The 19748-nt window shown below is 32.5% G+C and overlaps 2 protein-coding genes and 1 pseudogene across 2 annotated transcripts; 1 reads left to right on the top strand and 2 right to left on the bottom strand.

Moving 5' to 3' along the window:
- Window positions 1–241: 241 nt before the first annotated feature.
- LOC105109508 (ketol-acid reductoisomerase, chloroplastic-like) lies at window positions 242–3419 on the bottom strand. The gene is made up of 6 exons (XM_011004237.1): window positions 2601–3419; window positions 2288–2380; window positions 1912–1977; window positions 1679–1819; window positions 739–966; window positions 242–605 (listed from the first exon to the last, which is right to left on the bottom strand). Exons 1-6 carry the CDS (start codon window positions 3417–3419, stop codon window positions 522–524), a joined length of 1431 nt encoding a protein of 476 aa, XP_011002539.1. The 3' UTR covers window positions 242–521.
- Window positions 3420–7506: 4087 nt separating this feature from the next.
- LOC105109494 (ABC transporter G family member 10-like) lies at window positions 7507–8988 on the bottom strand (annotated as a pseudogene).
- Window positions 8989–10854: 1866 nt separating this feature from the next.
- Window positions 10855–14130, top strand: LOC105109497 (uncharacterized). The gene is made up of 8 exons (XM_011004219.1): window positions 10855–11204; window positions 11408–11520; window positions 11899–11948; window positions 12334–12567; window positions 12707–12859; window positions 13216–13311; window positions 13406–13426; window positions 13673–14130. Exons 1-8 carry the CDS (start codon window positions 10942–10944, stop codon window positions 13838–13840), a joined length of 1098 nt encoding a protein of 365 aa, XP_011002521.1. The 5' UTR covers window positions 10855–10941; the 3' UTR covers window positions 13841–14130.
- The last annotated feature ends 5618 nt before the right edge of the window (window positions 14131–19748 follow it).

Below are 19748 nucleotides of genomic sequence, written 5' to 3' on the forward strand. Positions count from 1 at the left end.
AAATTTGAAAAAAATTCATGAATTTCAGATAATAAGATATTTAAAGAGTAATAACATCTTTTTTTATATATAATCAGTTTCATATTATAAAATTTATATTAATTAATAAGGATTTTTAATAACTATAATTAGTTAACGATTACTTAAACAAGAATTTTATCTTAAAAATAAAATGCCAAAAATTCTATTTTTTTCATTAATTAAACTGTTAAAGATCACCACGTCGGATATCAACTCCCAGCCCTGCTTCCAAATAAAATTACAACATAGTTGTGTCGATGATCTTACCGAGCCGTTGGATCTTTAAAGGACCACAATATAGCATATCAAACATGATAGCTTAGTTGGATTTGTATCAGAATAGTTCAGCCTTAGGACAGATGGCTTATTATGAATTTAACGTTTTAGTGTTGATATAGTATTGGACGTGGGGCAAAAATACAAATATGACCAATAAAACATTCTCCCTCGATATACATACATCGACATAAAGCTCAGACTGCACAAGCTTTGCATTCCCGCTATGATGTAGTTGCAAATGTAAAAGGTGAGCCAAGGGCAACTGACCATGCCAAGGCAACATCTGTGCCTCTACCATCGATATCCTGTGTATAAACAGCAATCAACATGTGTTCAGAGTAATTGAGATGATAAAAGTCCTCATGCGCATGCTCAAGTTTAGTGACTAGTGAGCGTGAGCATTCCTTGAGAGAGCCCAGAGAAAGATAGAGAGAGAACCTGGTGGACTGCAATGCTGGAATTAATTCCGGCTCCATTGATCATCTGGCCATGAACATAGTCTCTCCTTACAGAATGGGCCTCTACCTCAGGACACACAACAATCACACTGATGTGCTTTGGGAAATCATGCCCCTTTGACTGCAAATGCTCGATAAGAAATCCATGGGACAGCCCAAGGATGCTGTTTGGCTTCATGTGAGAGAAAACTCTCTCATAAACACCAGCCTGATGCATCATGATATTAAAGTTGAACAGTTAAGACTGTGACCAAAACAGGCATTCATCAACACCAAACACATGGAATTTATGAGATGACCTATTAAGCATTGGATCATACAGAATGCATCACAAAACTTTTACCTCTGCTTGATGGATTATGGGGAAGAAATGAATTGAAAACAGATGAACTGGAGATGTGCTAGAAAATCAGAAACATTTTCCTCTCCTATTCTAATTTTATAGAACCAAAATCAACCTCGCGGCTTCACAGAAGAAAACTAAGCAAGTACAAACATATCTGCAGACAGACATATCATAAATGTATGTCACTAAGAAATAACATGCACTTATCACTTCGCAGAAATGTCTTTTTTAAAAGTTGAGACCATATAGAAGAACCTTGAGGAAGCAATTCGGTATTGAAACAGTACACACAGAAAAGTAACCCCTGAAGAACGTCACAGGAAACAAATTGCTACCATGACATTGAAGACAAGTAGCAGAACAACACCATTTGTATTCCATGCCAAAACTTTGTATTTTCTTTTGTTTTTCACCCCACACAACGTGCGCGAACTCGAGTTAAGAATACTAAAGAATCTAGTCTTTTTTTTTCTTGCCTAAATCTCAGCAGACACAAACTAAAAGAAACATACAGAAACAACAAATAGAGAAACAAATTCAGAATTCACACAGAAAGATTAATTAACAAACAAACCTGTGCAGCATTGGAAATCAAAAGAAGCACAAGATCACTGCCTGAAATAGTTTCCCAGATATCTCCTAAAGTATCGCTTTCTTCAGTAAAACCAGCAGCACGAGCTTCAGCAAAAGAGCAAGAATCCTTCTCGACACCGACCTATATCATACAGAGTAACCATGTAACTTCCTAAATAGGTAAAATTTCTGTATATATCTGTATATAAGAGTGAGTTGTAAGTAATTATTTGCCTTGACTTTTATATCAGACTTGGCTTCAGCGAGTGCATCCCTTAAATTCCGAGCTTGAACAGAACCCTGGTAATGAATGAGGGCTTCTTAGCAATCCACACAGACTCATGATAAAAATAGCATTAAAGGAAAGATTTGTGATAAAATGAAGCTAGCAAACATCATACACAGATTGAGCTACCGATATAAATGCACAAATTCATAGACTCTGTTTCCAGTTTCCACAGACACACTCGAAAAGATTTTGTAGAATGGGAAAGAAGGCTTTTGATACTAACAAGTTTTAGTCCTCAAGCAGAACCAAGACATACTAATAAGGTACTACAAATTTAAAGGCAATTGTACATATTCTAAGCACAAAATTGATAGTATTCACCTGGGAAACCCAACCAAGGACACCAATCTGTTTAATTCCCTGGAATGCATCTGGGAGCAAGAGAAACACATCCTTGCCTCCTCTCACAATGAACTGCAATGCAATAGGAATAAAGCATCATCAATAACCAGTAGTTACAAACCGAAAGAAGTAAAACTTGGAGGGGGAAACGATCTATTAGACAGAAACCTAATAGTTATCTTCCATTATCAAACACTAAATTAAAGTTTATAATATTTGATTATAAAATTTACAACATGGAGCTCTAAATTTAGGGAAGGAAATGGAAAAAATAAAATTTTAAAAATCATACCTTGTCATGGCCAGCGAGCATGATCTTCTCCTTCTTGAAAACGAAGGTCTGAAAATCAAGAGAGGTCCGAAGCTTTACCCTAGGATGCATGGCCCTTCCAGCAGCACCAACTGAGCCCCTTCCGCCATGGCCACTACCGTCACCTTCACGAATTTTAGTAATAGCAGCTATGATCGCTTGCACAACCACAGGATTGAAGAAGACCCATTTAAGGAATTTTGAAAATTTTGCACCGAAAAGAAAAGCAGAGACGTTGCAATGCAATTCAAATTGTGTATCTTTTACATAACCAGATAAAGAGATCTTCTCCCTGCTTGCAAAGCGGGTGGAAAAACCAAGACTTGCAGCACGCGGTGGTGGTGAGTCCACATCAGCTGAGCCGTCACCGTCCACGTCCTTTTCGCCGCCTCCTCCTCCTCCTCCACTACCATTACTAGTTTTAAGCAGCTCACTTATTTTCAAGACAGCAGCTGCCATGGCCATGACACGTGATAGAAACTCTTGATGGACGGGTTTTGATGGTTTTGGAGGAACGGTGAGTGGAGGGAGAGGGGCAGAGGTATCAAAATGAGCTTCAAATTGTAACTCCTCTTCCTGAACACCATCAGGAGAGACTTTCTTCTTCTTGCTGTAGAAGGTCCCGAAATGAAGAGAAGCTAACAACGGTTTCAACGGCATTCGACACCCTACTGTTGAGCCTGACAGCTTGGGTTTGCGTCTTTCGAGAGATAGACCATTATGTGAATAGGTGTTACGTAGAGATTTTGGCGGTGGTGGTTTTGGACTGTGTAGAGCATAAGAGCAGTAAGTAGCAGCCATTTTGGATTCGGAGGTGGAGGAGACGGTGTCGGAGTTTTAAGGGAAATGGACAGTGGGAGTGTTTTTTTGGGTTTGCCTGTGGCTATAAAAGGAAGGGTGACACCAACTCATTGGTTTACATGTAATATCTTACGTAGGCGAACGCACGAATCCCGACCTGGATACCCTCAATAACTAGTTCTGAAAATCCATGAACCCGACCAGACATGAAATTTATCGGCTTTGACGTGGCGTAACGAGGTGGAGGACAATGTAGTCATTTTAATATTTTGTGTGATTAATTAGTGGCTCCTTGAGGTTAGGGCTTGCCCTTCGGGGTTTTCACGTGTGGAGGGCAAGTTAGTCATTCAAGTAAGTTATACCCGAAGGGCTTCCCCTTCGGGGTATAATTTATTTTATCACTAGAAAATAAAAATAAATTTTACAACACTTGAACTGTAATAATATTTGTAACACTGACGAAAGAGAAACAAAGATGGAGTAGCATAGAATTTCTCAATAAAACTCCTCTGCAAATCTCTAATCTCTTTATACGTTAAGAGAGTCAATAAAATTTGGGCGATGATTGGCTAATAAACTATGTTAATTTGTTATTAGGTAATTGTTGGGTTGATTATTTAATTAGAGGTTGACTTTTATTAGCATTTGTTATTTGCTAAAGGGCGTATTGAGGTGGGTTGCTGATTCGAAGGAGCTGAAGAAGAGGCTGGTAGAGGGCAGTGAGGATCTCCTTGGACCCTGTGATGTTGATGAAATGAAGAATTGAGTTACGGGAGGATGGATGTTTGGATGTAGCGATTGCAAGCCTGGATGAAGAAAGTTTTTATGATGGTTTGGATGGTTTGCAGTGAAGATCTCCTCGGACCATCTGCAGGCTCTGTCCATCAGGCTATCGGGATCCTTCCTTGTCATCTTTATTCAGGAGAAAGCCATGATGAGCGTATGATTTCTTTGTGATGGTTGTGACTTTTATATATAATGTTTCTCTTCTCCTTATTTTCAAGCTATGATGACCGTATGATTTCTTTGTGACCATACTGAATATGAGACTTTGTTCTTCTGACTGAACAAGTGTGTAAGGCTCTGATTTTGAGAGATTAAATGATGGGTTTATGCTGAGTTCTGGGTTACAAGCAAAAACCAGAAAATGATCTTGTTAAACTTCCTCTTTGGTTTTGGGTAATGAAAGAGGAGAGCTTGTGGAGGGTTCTGTTAGAGTGGAGAAAGCAGCATTACTGCTTTCAGAAATCATACCTAGGCAGAGATGAAACAGAGCCAGGATTAATGCACATCTTGATACACTTGAGATCTTAGTACCTTGTACTGAATCTACTGATAAGGTTTTTGTTGCTGGATTGATTATGTTGAATTTTGAATTTAAACAGTTCTCGAATCATTTAAAAAAGATTGTTTCTTAAAGTTTGGGGATAAACGTTGAATTTAAACAGTTCAAAATTAAACTTAATAAGAACCAATTGGTTTACTGTAGCTTATTGTGCTGCTTTTGTTTGTGAGTTTACTTGAGTTATTTATACAAGGATGATTGATTAAGCTATGCTGCTATAGTTCGCATGTTTATTACTTCGTTCTGTGGTTTTTCTTAACATAGACATCACCCAAAACATATATGTGTGTGCTGTGATTTCTTGTGGTTGATGACATGACTTCTTCTTGATTGCAATTAATCATAAATCAAGTGCAAGTGATGTTATTTATGGACTATTTGATAAACAAAATCCTGAATTTTATATGGATTTGACTGGTTTTGTAAGAGCTGGATGTTATAGTTGTTGTCAAGTTTCCAGCTTATGCTTTTATATGTTAAGAGGTGGATTTTATATGTTAACTTGGGTTCCTGAATTATTAATTTGAACTTTCAGGTGCAAGGCATCATTGCTTTGTGGAGATATAAACCACTTGAAGGAGCTCAGGAAGAAGGCTGCAGAAGGTAGTGAAGGTCTTTTCATGCCATTGGATGTTGATGAAGAGTTGAGCATAAGAGTGCAGTTTGCATGGTGCCCCCTATTTAATCAAGGCTTCTATATGTTGTGATTGCTAGTCTGGAATGCTGTCTGATTTAAGACAAGCTTCTGATGCTTTCCATCTGATCACAAGGAGCCTAGGAATTGGACCTTGGAAGGCACAGTAGGGGCTGTTTTGCATCAGCAAAATCTTGTGTGGGTGATGAAGGGTCTTGGACACAACAGTAGCGTATGGGGGAACCAGGTCAGATGGGTTTGATGCTGGGATGCTATTTGTGTGTGGGCTTGGGCAGGTTTAATGATTGGCTTGCTGAAAGAACTTCGCAAAAGAGTTGTTGATCACTGTGATGATACTGGAGTAAACCAGTTTCTTGCAGGCTCCATCCAACATTCAGCAAATTCATGCTCGACAAATTTTCTGCCTCACAGAATCCTGCTGATGCAGTTTCATAATGCTTGGATATCATTCCAGTTCTCATTAAAATCCACATTTCGAATAAGAGGAGAAGGGTAGCTTTATTTAAACCATACCCGTCATCTTCTTTAGGACATATCTGGTGAGCCTATCATTTTTTAGTGATGTTTGATGCTTTCATAAGGTTCATTATCTCCTCTCTCATCATAGAGGGCGGTCATGTCATGCAGTTGATTTATAGGATATTTTATCTCGTTCTGTATGAAAATGAGAGAGATACAGTTACAGACATGTACTGCGCTTTTTGCATTGATAATTACTGATAACATAATGCAATAATAAATGCTAATTATCTCCACACAATTGCTTCTGGGAATTTGTTTCTGATGTCTTTCTCATAACCTCTTAATAATTGATGGAAGTTGGCTTTAATACTTTTTTTGCTTCAGTACATAATGTCATTTGAGAGTAATAGAATACAAACTGAAAAATTGTACAAAACACTAGTAACATTTAATGCAATGATTTTATAGATCATTTATATGGAAAGTAAATCGATTATATAACCCTGATAATCACTTGCCACTTAAGTTAGTGAGATTTTTATGGATGTTTGTATAGAGTTTTGGGTATTTAACTGTAGTGCAGTGTTTTTTAACAAGTTATTTTGTCTGCATTAAGAGTCTAGTTTTGCTGTTAAATCTGCCATAGATTCTGCTTCTGTATACTAGTATTCGTATTGAGAGTCAGGTTCCTTAGTAGTTTAGTTTGGAATTGAATGACGAATCGTCATTTCCTCTGTTGACTTAACTGAAAGCTTCACTTCTATTCTCGAGCAAGACCCCCCCTCTTCCTGATAGTGCTAATCCCCAGGACCAAGGGAGCTGATGGCGGAAATGCTTCTCGGCAGATTTTCAAGAAAAACACCATTGTTTTGGAGGAAGTGAGTGAAAAGAAGAATACTTGGAGTGAGTTAAAAAGTGCAATAGAGAAAGTCAGTGTACAAAGAAGGAGTCAAAAGAGAGGGTAAAGAAGCTATCTTTTCCTTGTTTCCTTTGGGAGTGATCTATGAGTGCTCCATGATTGATTCTCCTTTTCAGGTTTGCATTTAAGAGCTTCTTTCGTTTCGAATGCATGTGTATATTCATGTTCTGGAAAATGGTCATCTCTTTCCAATCACACCATTTTTTCTTGGACTAAAAGAGATTGATAATCAGATCTGAATTAATTGAAGTATACATTGAAGGGTTTAAACTGCTGGTTGGTTGTGAATGTTTGTGCTTAAACTACTTCTATCTTGATTGGTTGCAATTTGCTTATCATAAAATGTTCAATAAAATTTCTCGAGTTAAGGGAACTGAAATACAAATTGCAACAGACCTGATTTGTAAGTAGAGGGAAATAATAGAAGAAGATAGTAGTGCCGAAGAGAGCAGGTTCTTCAATGAATAAAGGATGATTGAAAGGATGGATACCTCTCTAACAGAAGGGAAAAATAGATTAGTTTCTGCATGCTTGTCATTAAAAAAAAAAAAAAGACGGAGAAGTAGCTTATAAGCTCAAATCTGAATCATGAACTTTAAGAGAGCTATTTGGAATTAAAATATTGAAAATAAATCAAGTTAAAGGCATGAAAGTAGAACCAAGATATAGTAGATAACTATAGTTTTTATCACCTATGCAAGTATTAGGGATTGTAGTGCAGGGTAGGATGCACTACAGTTTTATTCTGGTTCCTGGCACAGCAAGTTGAAGTCCCCACCTAATGTGTTAGAAGAAACTGAGCAATAAATATGAGCTCGGAAATGTTCAAGGGAAGAGGTGAACCAAAACATCCACTATCGAACGTTTGCCCTATCGGTTCTAATTAATAGCTGTAACCCAGTTTGATTATGGTGAAGAAAGAAGAGCAGACACAAGCATACTTTATGTGTAACATTTTAATTTATTTCTTATATGACTGCTGAAAATATTTTAAATTCTGGTTCTGTGTGATCTGTACAACTAAATCAAAAGGCAAAGAAGCCGGTATCCAAGAATGAAACCTATCATTACTGCTAAATTACTCCATTTATTTGATTCCTTCACTGTTCCACACCTTGTTGCTTCAGAAACCCCTCTCCATACAGATAGCAGTTTCCTTTTATGATCTCCAAGCTTTTCCTTTTTCCCTTCTCTCCCCCGTATTCGTTCATCATAGTACACTCAAATGGGTACTTAAACAAGCTCAAGCAATGCATGAAAATCCAATACTTGGGTATGCCATCCTTTGCTATGAAATACCCAGAGAAAAGGGAAAAGGAGACCAGCAATCAAAGATGTCCCCATGATGAAATTTGGCACAAGAACACTAAAACGCAACAAAAGAACTCGCCATCAAAACCACCATCCATACAACCACTGAGAAGTAGAGAAACCGGCCCATTTCCCTTCTCAATCCAACTAGCCAGTATACTGGGGTGCTGTAGAGGAGTGCAAAACTAAAAGGAATGGAAGGAAAACCAGAGTGTTTGATACAACATAAGAACTCTATAAGCTCCTTTTGAGGTTTCTTTCATTAGAATTCTTCTTTCTTGCAAGAAAATGGGCTGGCCTTCTGCTGTGGATGACAACGAGAAGGTGAGGCTGAAGACAAAGAACCCAATTTGAGTCTGAAGTTTATGTCTCTTAGGACCATTTGTTGCATTCATGAATACATTTCCAAGCACCACTCAAGCAAGTAGTGCTTGGAGTATTCTTGCTGCGAAGAGCTGATTGGTTCTGCAAATGATGTTGGAGAATCTATGACTCAGTATTAGGAGAATCTATGACCCAGTATTAAAACCTCCTTGAACAGACTGTTAGGGTAAATAGGTTCTTCAGGATTGCTGTATTGGTTCGCATTCCTTCTGATATGCTTATAATCTTGTGCTGTATCACTGTCTTCTATTTCACCTTCTTCAGTATCTTCCATGGCCAGAGCTTCTGTCATTTCGATAGCAAACTCAAGCACATTAACATGCCTAGGAATTGAATGACCAGCGAATCTAATACTCTGCGCAAGGAGATGCAAGGAACCATGATGCATAACAGTTCCATTTGATACCAACAGAATCTGATCGAACAGGTCGAGAATTTGGAAACCAGGTTGATGGATGGTTAACACGATTGCCTTATCTTGCCTTATAGTCATATTCTAGCGTATTGGCAGGTAAATAATAATTTAAAAAAAAAATTAAAAGAAGATTTTATATTTTTAAAAATATTTTTAAAGGAGACTTGTGTCTGCTAATAATACTAGATCCAAGAGTCCTAAAACTTAAGATTATACCAAATCAAATTTAATAAATCAAGTTGCACAAGATTTTTAGGTTGTTTTTTCAGATTTAATAATTATTTTTTTATTTTTCATCTTTTTTTATTAATTATTATTGACCTTTATGATTTGTTTGGTATAGTTTCCATGCAGTTATTATCTTCTCAATCTCATATCATCTTCTCAATCTCATATCATGGGTTTTGTAGTTTAATTATAGTTGGCCTGAGTTGATTTAATATGCTAATATTTTAATATTTTTTAAAAAAATATCTCATTTAATATATTAATATTAAAAGAAAAAACATTATTTACTATGCATCAAATTTTTGACTTCATCTATATTTTTATTAAGTTTAAAAAAAATATTATTTCACTCATAACATTGACAACATTGAGTAAGGCGTGTAATAGAAATAGTATGACATCACAAAGATATTTCAAATCTATATTTTTATTAAATTTAAAAAAAATATTATTTCACTCACAACATTGAGTAGTGCGTGTAATAGAAATAGTATGGCATCACAAAGATATTTCAAATTATAATATAGGGTGCTTTTTAAAATATTTTTTTGAAAATATATTAAATAATTTTTTTTATATTTTTGTTTTTGATATCAATATATTAAATTATTTAAAAATACTAAAAAACCATCCATTTATTTTTTTTCAACTCAAAAATAAAGTCAGAAGCACAACCTACAAGGCTCCTTATTATCTTCATCACCTTTTTATTGTGTGCTTTAATAGTTTAAATCTGGAGTGGGCTTGGCAATGGACAAGCACATTAGCATCAATCTTTCTAGATGGGCCAGTCTTAGAGCCTAGAAAATCAGTCTGTTAAGCCTGAAGCAGTGAATTAAGCAATGCCCATTGCCTAAAGTGATGAGTCAATTCGGGATCCGGCTAACTTGGAGCTGAAATCAAATTAGATTAAAAAAATAAAAAAATTTAGTGTGACTTAGGTAATCTAACATATTGACCTGGTGATTTGATTAACTAGACCTGCTTAAAAATTTAGTTATAATTTGTTAATTTTTTTTAATAAAAATATTAGACTATGCATTTCATATGGTCCATATTTTTTTAGTATAATTACATTTTAAAATTTTTATTGGAGTCCCCGATACTATATTCATCTCAATAAAAAGAAATTATGTTACAACATCTTAAAATGTTTGTTCAATTGCGATTTTGGATTATAAAAAAGTTTTTTTTTTTTTGAAGAAGTGAAGGGATATAAAAAAATCAGAATTTGTTTAGCATAGTTTGTGAAAAGTGATTATTGATTTTGAATCATAATATTTTTTTTATATAAATAAAGTTAGTACTATTTTGATAAAATAATTTAAATCATTTTCTTATCAAAGAAATAGAATATAAGTTAGAGTTTATAAATTAAAAGTTTTAAATCTTAACTTTTAATCTATTAAAAATTTGACTGAATTTTATAGCAAATTTTCATTTAAGTTAAAAGTTATTTCTAACCTAATGTTTTTTTATGAATTAGTTTTTTTAGAAATAATCTAAATTAATTTAAAAAAGTCATAACATCTTAGCGGTTATTAAAATTCAAATTTCTCAAGAAGAATTATTAAAAAGAAAAGAAAAGGGAAAGCAAGCATAAGAAGATAAGCTCCATCCTACTTCCACGTGTATGAACATCATTCAAGAACGTAGATTCGGAGCTTATGACATGGCGAGAGGGACACCATCAATCCTGGCTCCTGCAACTATGTTTTTCTGCTCTTCAAGTTCCAAGCCAGTTATTGTCTTTCCAGTTTCTACACTGCAGGGGATCCCCCCCACCTCTCTTTCTCTGCTTGAATGGCATTGTCTTCACATATCCAGAACTTGTCTGTTCTCTCAGTAAGCAAAACTATAGAGAATGGCAATGGAAGAAGCAGAGCAAGAATGGTTGTTAAGATGGCAGCATCAACATCAGATATGGCAGCCGCTTTTGAAGAGGGAAAGCTAGAAAGGCCTAAGTGGTCAGGACAGACGCCTCTCTCTCGTCTTGTTGGAGCTCTTATTGCTTTTAAGCCTCTCTCCTCTGTTCTCAAACTTGGTGCCAGACAAGTCCTTATAAGGTCCCATTACTTAATTCCCCTTTATTTACAAGACTAAATGTGCATGCATTTCCCTTTTTTTACACACGTTAATTTTTTGTGCTGCTCGATATTGCTGGTGTTGAAATTAGCAGGTTGGCATTGGTTATGCATAATTTCCTAATTTTTCTAATTGAATGGCTTTCTCATTGACTTGAATATGGATTTCTGAATGTGTGGAACAGAACAGCAGAGAAAGGGAACATTCCATGGAGAGAAATGACAAAGGAGATTTTGGAATCAGATGTGTATAAGGAGCTGGAGAGCATTCAAAATCCCTCACTTGTTTATCCAGATTGTGGGTATCTTAACCTATTGAATTCCTTTACATAATGATTCTCTTCCTCACACTCTGTAGTCAGTTTTCTATTTGCTTGTAATTATGTTTGACTGGTTAGATTTGTTCATATTTCAATTTGAGCTAAACCTTTTTATGACATTTAAGTTTAATCTTCGCGGCTAACATCCCTATCTTGATCTATAGTTGCTTGCAATCTCTATTGGAACACTTGCATGCTTCAAGAAATTTAAATTGAACTATGAGGTTAAATTTTAAAATTTTGGAGGTCTGTCCCTGTTCTTGGTGGGTTACTACTTGCTATTTTCTCACTTTATTATGCTCTTCATACTTCAGTGATCAAGTAATCTAACTAAAACAAGCTGGTTCTATTTTCAGATTACCTAAATCCTTTCCATGCTTACGACGAGGGAAATCTTTCATGGCTGGCAAGTATTTATTACTCAGTCTCAGTGACATGGTTTTGTATGCATCATTGGATGTATCTCCTTTCTGTGATTTAACAGTTCTGCTGAATGTATTCTTGATTACTTTATTTAGTGCTTCCTACTTACTACTTAATGTTTTTCTTTTGAATGTCAAATTCTTGCCCCCAAATGAGCAAAAAATACAGCCTATATTCTTTTCTGTTCTGCAAGCTCAAGTAGTGCTTGTAGATTCTGGTTGTCTTCCTGCTCGTATTTATCAAGCATGAATCACATGCTATAAAGCATCCGTACAGGATGAAGTTAAATGTTATAGTCTTGTTAGTTTCCTAAGTGCAATAACATGAAAGAGAGGATGATCCTATGGTAGCCATATGTCTAATGTCAGGCTGCAGCTGAAGCTGAAGCTGCAACCATGTCAATGGTGAGGCGAGCAATACCTAATGCTTCTACAGTAGATGAAGCAAATCAAGTAGTGCGTGGAAATTGGCTTCAGGCAATTGAACAGCATCATCTACAGTACTCTGGGACTACCATGATTAGAGACATTCTAGATATTGGATGTTCTGTTGGTGTTAGCACAAGATTTCTGGCTGACAAGTTTCCTTCTGCTAATGTCACTGTAAGTCCGATCCTCAAATTTTCTGAGATCATTTCAACTGTCCTTTACAGATGATACAATGCAATGAAAATAATATTCTCACAAGTTTTAATGGCTGAAACTTGTTTATTTTTTTCCATATGCGGATCCCAACCTGCAGGGGCTAGATCTGTCACCTCACTTTCTTTCCGTAGCTCAATTCAAGGAAAAGAAGGTAGGTTCTAGAAAGAATCCTATTAAATGGATGCATGCTAATGCAGAAGACACAGGCTTTCCACCCCAATCATTCGATCTTGTTTCAGTTTCATATGTGGTATGTGCTAGTCTCTAAAGCAGTACGCTTCTTGATATTCTGGAATGTTTTGATTAAACATGATGCCTTTTCTTTAGCGGCCATCCATTTCTAATATTAGCACAGAGAGTTCACTTCCCTAACATAGTAGCAGGATTACAATCAGCTTTAGAAGGAAGCAAATAAAACTGTTGAAGTATAAGAATTGGTAATTTATTAAAAAAAAGAAGCCCCACATCATGTTTAACCGTCAGAGAGATTGGTGTGATAATTCAAGCATTGACCAAGATTCAAGCATGAATAAATTGAATTTTGAAAGCTTCTGGTGTGTAATAATTTCAGATACTTATGCTTTCAACCCCCTGAAATATATGCAGTTTCATGAATGTCCTGAAAGAGCAATAGTTAACATACTGAAGGAAGCATTCAGGCTACTTCGTCCTGGAGGCACAATTGTTGTGTCGGATCAATCAGTAAGCATCCATGCCTATATAACTTTGGAAAAAACATAATAATTCTCCTACTGCTGTAACATTATTAATGTGATATTTATGCTCTCTTATGCAGCCAAAGTCAAAGATCCTACAGGTATGGTTCTAATTCTACCATTACACACCATAGATTTATCTGTGTAATTGTGTTGCATGTTAATGTCATGGATATATCAGTCGCAAATCAAAAATTTGAGAAAATCGATTTTGTTTGGGCATATGGTGAGAATTGTCAGGAATTTGAGATTTCTTTCTGTCAGGGTTTTGCAAATATAAATCGTACATGAATTTTCACAAACATGCTATAAGCAAATTGAAGCCCTTGCCTGTTCATGTGTTGTAGGAAATGTCTCCAGTTCTGTTTACATTATTGAAGAGCACCGAACCATTTCTCGACGAATACCATCTGACTGACCTAGAAGGAAGAATGGAGGAAGCTGGCTTCATAGAAGTACAAACAGGTCTCACAGATCCAAGACACAGGACCTTGACAGCAACCGTGCCTTGTTAACATGTATCCTCACTAAACTGATCACTGCATTAGCTCCAAGCACTTCTCTGAATGGATAGATGAGTAGAAAGTCGGTCATCTTGTTGCTCTATATGCTTCTAACCAGCCAGCTCATCGGAGACATGAAATATATTTGTTTCTTTGATGCCAATTGTCAATAAACTTTACAGAAATTTTGCGACTGCTTGTTCTGATTGGAATGTATAAAACTTCGCTAGTGCTGTTATGATGCGATCAAGCAACTTCATAGTATTAAATTCATGATGGTATATGGGGGTGAGAATTTAATCTGAGTCCATGAATGCTCACCTAAATCGACCTGAAAGAGTACAGTGGATCTTTTTTGGATAATTATTAATTTAGAGTGGATATTAACATTAATTAACAAGAATTAATTGAGGAGGCCTCTCCTCACATGTTATTGTTCACAGCAACAGTAACTTTTTTTTTTCTTTTTTATATTTAAATGTTGGGTCTTTTAAAAATTAACTTTATTATTTATACCATGGTATTCGAAAAAAAAAATATTGGTATTGGATTGATATTTAATTTTATAAATATTTATTTTTTTTCTATTATATTATTAAATAAAAAATAATTTTAAAAAAAATTAAAAAAATATATGATTATTATGAATTAGACTTAATGATTTATTTCAAATTTTTTTGTACGACAATCTTAAAAAAACACGTCGGCATTGAGTTAGTGCTTAATTTTTTTTAGCATTTATTTTTTATCATATTATTAAATAAAAAATATTCTAGAAAAAATAATTAATGAGAATTAGGTTTTAAAAATTTATTTTGATTTATTTTTTATAGTGGTCTTAGAAAAACATTTCAGTTGGTATTTAGTTTTGCAAGTATTTATTTTTTTATCATATTATTAAATAAAAATAGTTTTAGAAAAATTTTATTAAATTTAATAGAGTTCATGACCTAGATCGCGGGTTTGACAAGTTAACTAAAGTTGATCCAAATTGATTCAATATGTTATCATTTTAATATTTAAAAAAAAAATATCATCTTGAAAATATTTTTAAAGATAAATCATGTTTCTATTAGTCGTCTGAGTTTTCTCTAATTTATCAAGTCAATGGAATTATATTAGGGTTATTTTTATATAGTTTAATTTGAAACTTAAGTTAAATAAAACATATAGTTGAGATGTTCTAAGTTCTACATGTGGGGTTGAGTTTAATGACACTATTAGCATGTTAAAAATCTTGTTTTCACTGCATCATTAGCATGGAAATTATCCAGTGGATATCTAAAATTCTTGTCCACTAAATAATAGATAAAATATAAGTATTATTAAACTTAATTTAAACTCAAAACATATACGTTAATATTGTATACATATTTATGTGAAATATTTATAGTTTTTAAATATAACATTAAAAGAAAAAACTAAAGGGGAAAGAGAAATTATTTCACCCCATGACACAAAACATTATTTGAAATTATTGCACCATGAGATAAAATATTATTTGTTGTAATAGTAAAACGATAAAATTGCTCTTAAGTCATTAAACTTTTGAACTAAGATGGTAGATAAAATGATTTTTTCATCATGACACAATTATTTTTTATAAATTATATAGAGTTAGATTAGTTATTTTATTTTTTATTATACAATAAAATTACTAATTTAATTATAGAATAAAAAAATTTAATGCATATTATTGAGGCGTTTTGGTCTTCTTATTTTTTTTCTAAATATTATAATTATTTTCTTGTCCTTAAAGAAAAAAATCAATATAATTTTCTCATAAATTTTTTTTTATCATTTTACATTGATTTTATTATAAATTTGAATGTCATTTAAGAATATTATTATATTTGATATATATTAAATATTATTGAAAAAATAATAAGGTATGCGTAGCATGCGTTTGCATATGAATAACCCTCGTATTGTTTAGACAGCGTGTTTAGGGCCGTCCAACTACCAAATGCTATCTTTGAGGGCTGTGTTTAGAAGGCCCCGATGCTTCATTCACAATAGGGAGGCCTGTGGACTAGAAACATCTCTAGTTTGGTGCCAGCGATAAATGTTTTTCCACCCTCCCTGCCTCCTTTTTTATCTTTTTCCTCCTTGAAATCAATGTTATCCTTCTCAAGAATTTAGACCAACCCTTCAATTTATATTTTCTTTACATTTATTTTTTTTATTACTATTTTTTTAACTTTGGATAAGTCATTAAATTATAAATGTTTTTTAATTTTACATTCTTTTACTTTTTAATCTTTAAGAACTAGTCCTCATTATTTTTATTACTATTTTTTTTAATGAACTATAAAATTACCATTTTTTTTTCAATTTGTCCCCATTTCATTTTTTATTATTTCAAAATTTTGTATCTATTATTTTTATTACTATTTATTTTGTTTGGAATCAATTTTTTATATTTTTTTTCTTTTTCCAATTTTATCATTCATGAGTTTATTTTTTCTATCAAATCTGATCTTCATTTTTTTTTAATCTTTTCTTCTTTTGAAAGTTTTTAAAAATGATATTTTTTACAATTTCATCTTTCAAAATTAAATTGATTAGAAATTAAATTTTTTGATTGAACTACGATCAAGGATTTCATGAGTTGCAAATTTTAGAGGTTAGACTAAGTTTACGATGTTTGCTCGGGATGACTTGTTTTCTTTTTTTAAAAAAAAGCTAATGTTTTTTTTTTTACCCTTTTTAAGAGTTTTGCTTTATTATTGTTTACATATTGTCTTTTATAGGATTAGTCTTGGGTTCATAATTGGAGTCACTAATTTTCAAAACTTGACATGAGTTGTTTTTTATCCTTGTCCTTTTTTATATTGATTTATTTCACTTTCTTCCTTCAACATTTAATTTATTTGAAATTAATTTTTCTATCTATTTGTTCTTTTCTTTCTACTAAGTTATTTGAAATTGGACTCATATTTTTTTTCGTTGCTTAAAGTTAGTCCGTCTTCATGACTAGATTCACTACTTTCAAAGGTTGATGCAGATTGATTTTTTTTTTGTTCTTTTTAAATTGATTTATTTCAATTTCAATCTTCAAAATTTAATTCATTAAAAAGTGGTTTTTGTATTTTTTTTTTATACAGGATTATCATGATCTTGTGCTCATGGTCACGAGATTTGCAGGTTAACTCGGGTTGACTTATATTTTTATTTATTTTTTAAATTTTAATTTTTTTTATTTTCATCTTTCAACATTGAGTTTTTCGACGATTAAGCTTCATAATTTTATTCAATTTGCTTTTGAATGTAGTCCCTTTAATATTATAAACATGTCAAAAAATTTGCATATTGATATGGGTAGGGACAAGTTTTTTTTTACCTTTTTTTTAATTATATATATTTTTAAATTTTTTTTCAACATTTTATTTGATAAAGACTGGGATTCTTTTATTTATTTATTTATGGAGTTATCCTCATATTCTCATTTGATTTATTAGGAATTGGTCTTTGAATTTTTTTTTCTTTCCTGCATTATTTTTTATGAGATTATTGATTAGTACTTAAAAGTGCATTTTTATCAAGATTTTATATCATCATTTTGCACTTGAAGTATCAATAACTCCTTAACTAGAGCATGTTTTATAATAACAAGTCTGATAATATAATATACCTTTAATTTTTGGTAAATGCTTATTTTAAATGCAGGTATTCTCATAATTCAAAGGATTGATTGTTGTGATTAACTATTGGAAGTAAAAGGACAGAGAAAAGGCTAAACTTACTAAGGAAATGCCGATTCACTTCAAATTCGAACATTGTTCAGTCATCGGATCATATCTAGAGCTATAGATCTTGGATTTCATATTAATTTATATGGCTGGAAAGATAAGAAATAGGCCTACAACTTTCATGGGTATGGAAAGACCCAAATTTGCCATTTTTAAATTTAAAGTTTGGCCACAAAAGAGAAGTCTGAATCTGTCTTACAATTCAACCCAAACACTACTCAAAGTTTTACCCATAACTAAAGTTCTAAAAGTCCAAATGATCTAAAATTTGATGGGTGGAAGAAAAGACAATTTTCAACAACTTTCATGAATAGAACCAGCTCAAAGTTGGATGGTAGAAATGAGATTTCATCCAGACAAGAGTATGAGGGCTATCCACCACATTCACCAGCAGCACTACTCAGTATTTTAGACATATCTCAAGTTGTAATGCTTCAAATGATCTGAAATTTGGTGGGTGGAAGGAAAAGATAATTTCCAATAACTTTCATAAATAACACTTTGTCAAATTCGAATTGCATCAATGTCAATTTAGACAGCCAAAGTGCTTGAGTGATGCTGTACATCAAGTCCACTAATCAATAGTTGGCCACTACATCAATTATCAATTACCAGTATGGTGTTATGTAAATAAGATGATTAATATGATCATGTTGATAATTAATAAAGAGTTTATACCTTACTTATCTCTAATACTATTAACGTATCCTCTAACATTGACATTTGTTTTTATCATTGTATAATCTTCACTTTAATCTTACATCTCAAAGTCCTATTTAACTCATCTTCACCACCATCATCATTGTTGTTATTATTATTGTTGTTATTCTTATTCTTATTCTTATTCTTATTATTATTATTTATAATTTATATAGTTAACTTCTCTGTGGTTCGACTCCGGTCTTACCGGGTTATTTATTATTTTGACACTTCTGCACTTAGGATAAGACATCAACTCTTTAATCGTGTCAATTATCTTAATTTTATATCCATGATTGTGATATTTGTGAGTTAACTTGATTTAACTGGTTTTTTTTTGTTTTTTTTTGTTTTGCCCTTCAACATTTAATTGTTTCATAGTCCTAGTAAGCTTATAAAAGGTTCTTTTTATCTTTTTTTTTTGTTATCAATTTATTTATTTTTTGCTTTTTAAATCATAATATTTAAATTATCAAGTGATTAAATTTTTTCCTTAATATTTTTTTATGTTGAAAACTTTTTTGTTAGGTATGTAGTGAAGCGCAAACCACAAATCTAATATATACTGCTCACACTAATATTAACATTACATATAATAAATAGGGTATACATATTTAAATATTTTATTTAATAGATAATTAATAAAAAATAAATATATTTTTTGAATATAGGTAAAGGTGTGAATATACTATACATATGATCTGTGGATGTCCATCATCATTAATATTTATAATATACTATAATTTCTTATCCAGTGGTTTTGATATTTATAATATATTATAATTTCTTATCCAGTGGCAAATTATGAGTTTGAGCAAAACTGTAAAGAAAAAAAATATTAAAATAAGTGCCCATTGCATGAGAACACAACAATGCATCGAAGTAAATAGATTACTAGCATTGTGGGTTTTTTTTTTAATAGAAAAAATATTTAGACATTAATACTGTGTTTTCTTAAAAAAACAAAAAAGTAATCATGAATGATATATTGATTTAAAAAAAAAATTAAAAAAAATATATATTATATTAATTTAAATTAACCTATGTTAAGTAATTAAACTCGTAACTTGAATTATAAAACTGTAATAACTCAATAAAAAAATAAAAATATTTAATTGTTAATCAATTCGATGTTCATAAATAAAAACAAAAACAAAAACATTCAATTAAAAAAAAAAAAAAAAATTTACATCAACATACTAAACCCATAATCTATATCATATATTTTACTAAATTTAATAACTTTTCTCTCTTAAATTATTTTCCATTTAAACACTCAATAACCAAAGGTGTGGACTTCTTTTGTATCAATTAAAAAAAAAGAAGATAAGCGTGTAGAAAAATAAACATATTTTTTTTTATAAAAAAATTAATAGCAAAAGAAGGTTTGTTTAACGTCAAATAACAAAAAATTCGTTAAAAAAAAACAAATTAAAGGATTAAAAATACATTAAATAATAAAAAAAAGT

This window comes from Populus euphratica, unplaced genomic scaffold (genome assembly GCF_000495115.2).
Source record: "Populus euphratica unplaced genomic scaffold, PopEup_1.0 scaffold219.1, whole genome shotgun sequence".
Lineage (NCBI taxonomy): Eukaryota > Viridiplantae > Streptophyta > Magnoliopsida > Malpighiales > Salicaceae > Populus > Populus euphratica.

Excerpts from the sequence above, each read along its gene's own strand:
- LOC105109508 (XM_011004237.1), bottom strand. The coding sequence starts at position 3,419 with ATGGCTGCTACTTACTGCTCTTATGCTCTACACAGTCCAAAACCACCA. Across the intron at positions 1,820-1,911 it reads AGTCTGATATAAAAGTCAAG|GTCGGTGTCGAGAAGGATTC; the intron begins GCAAATAATTAC and ends TGTATGATATAG. Across the intron at positions 967-1,678 it reads TGATTTCCAATGCTGCACAG|GCTGGTGTTTATGAGAGAGT; the intron begins GTTTGTTTGTTA and ends ATGATGCATCAG.
- LOC105109497 (XM_011004219.1), top strand. The coding sequence starts at position 10,942 with ATGGCATTGTCTTCACATATCCAGAACTTGTCTGTTCTCTCAGTAAGC. Across the intron at positions 11,205-11,407 it reads GCCAGACAAGTCCTTATAAG|AACAGCAGAGAAAGGGAACA; the intron begins GTCCCATTACTT and ends TGTGTGGAACAG. Across the intron at positions 13,312-13,405 it reads TTGTTGTGTCGGATCAATCA|CCAAAGTCAAAGATCCTACA; the intron begins GTAAGCATCCAT and ends TCTCTTATGCAG.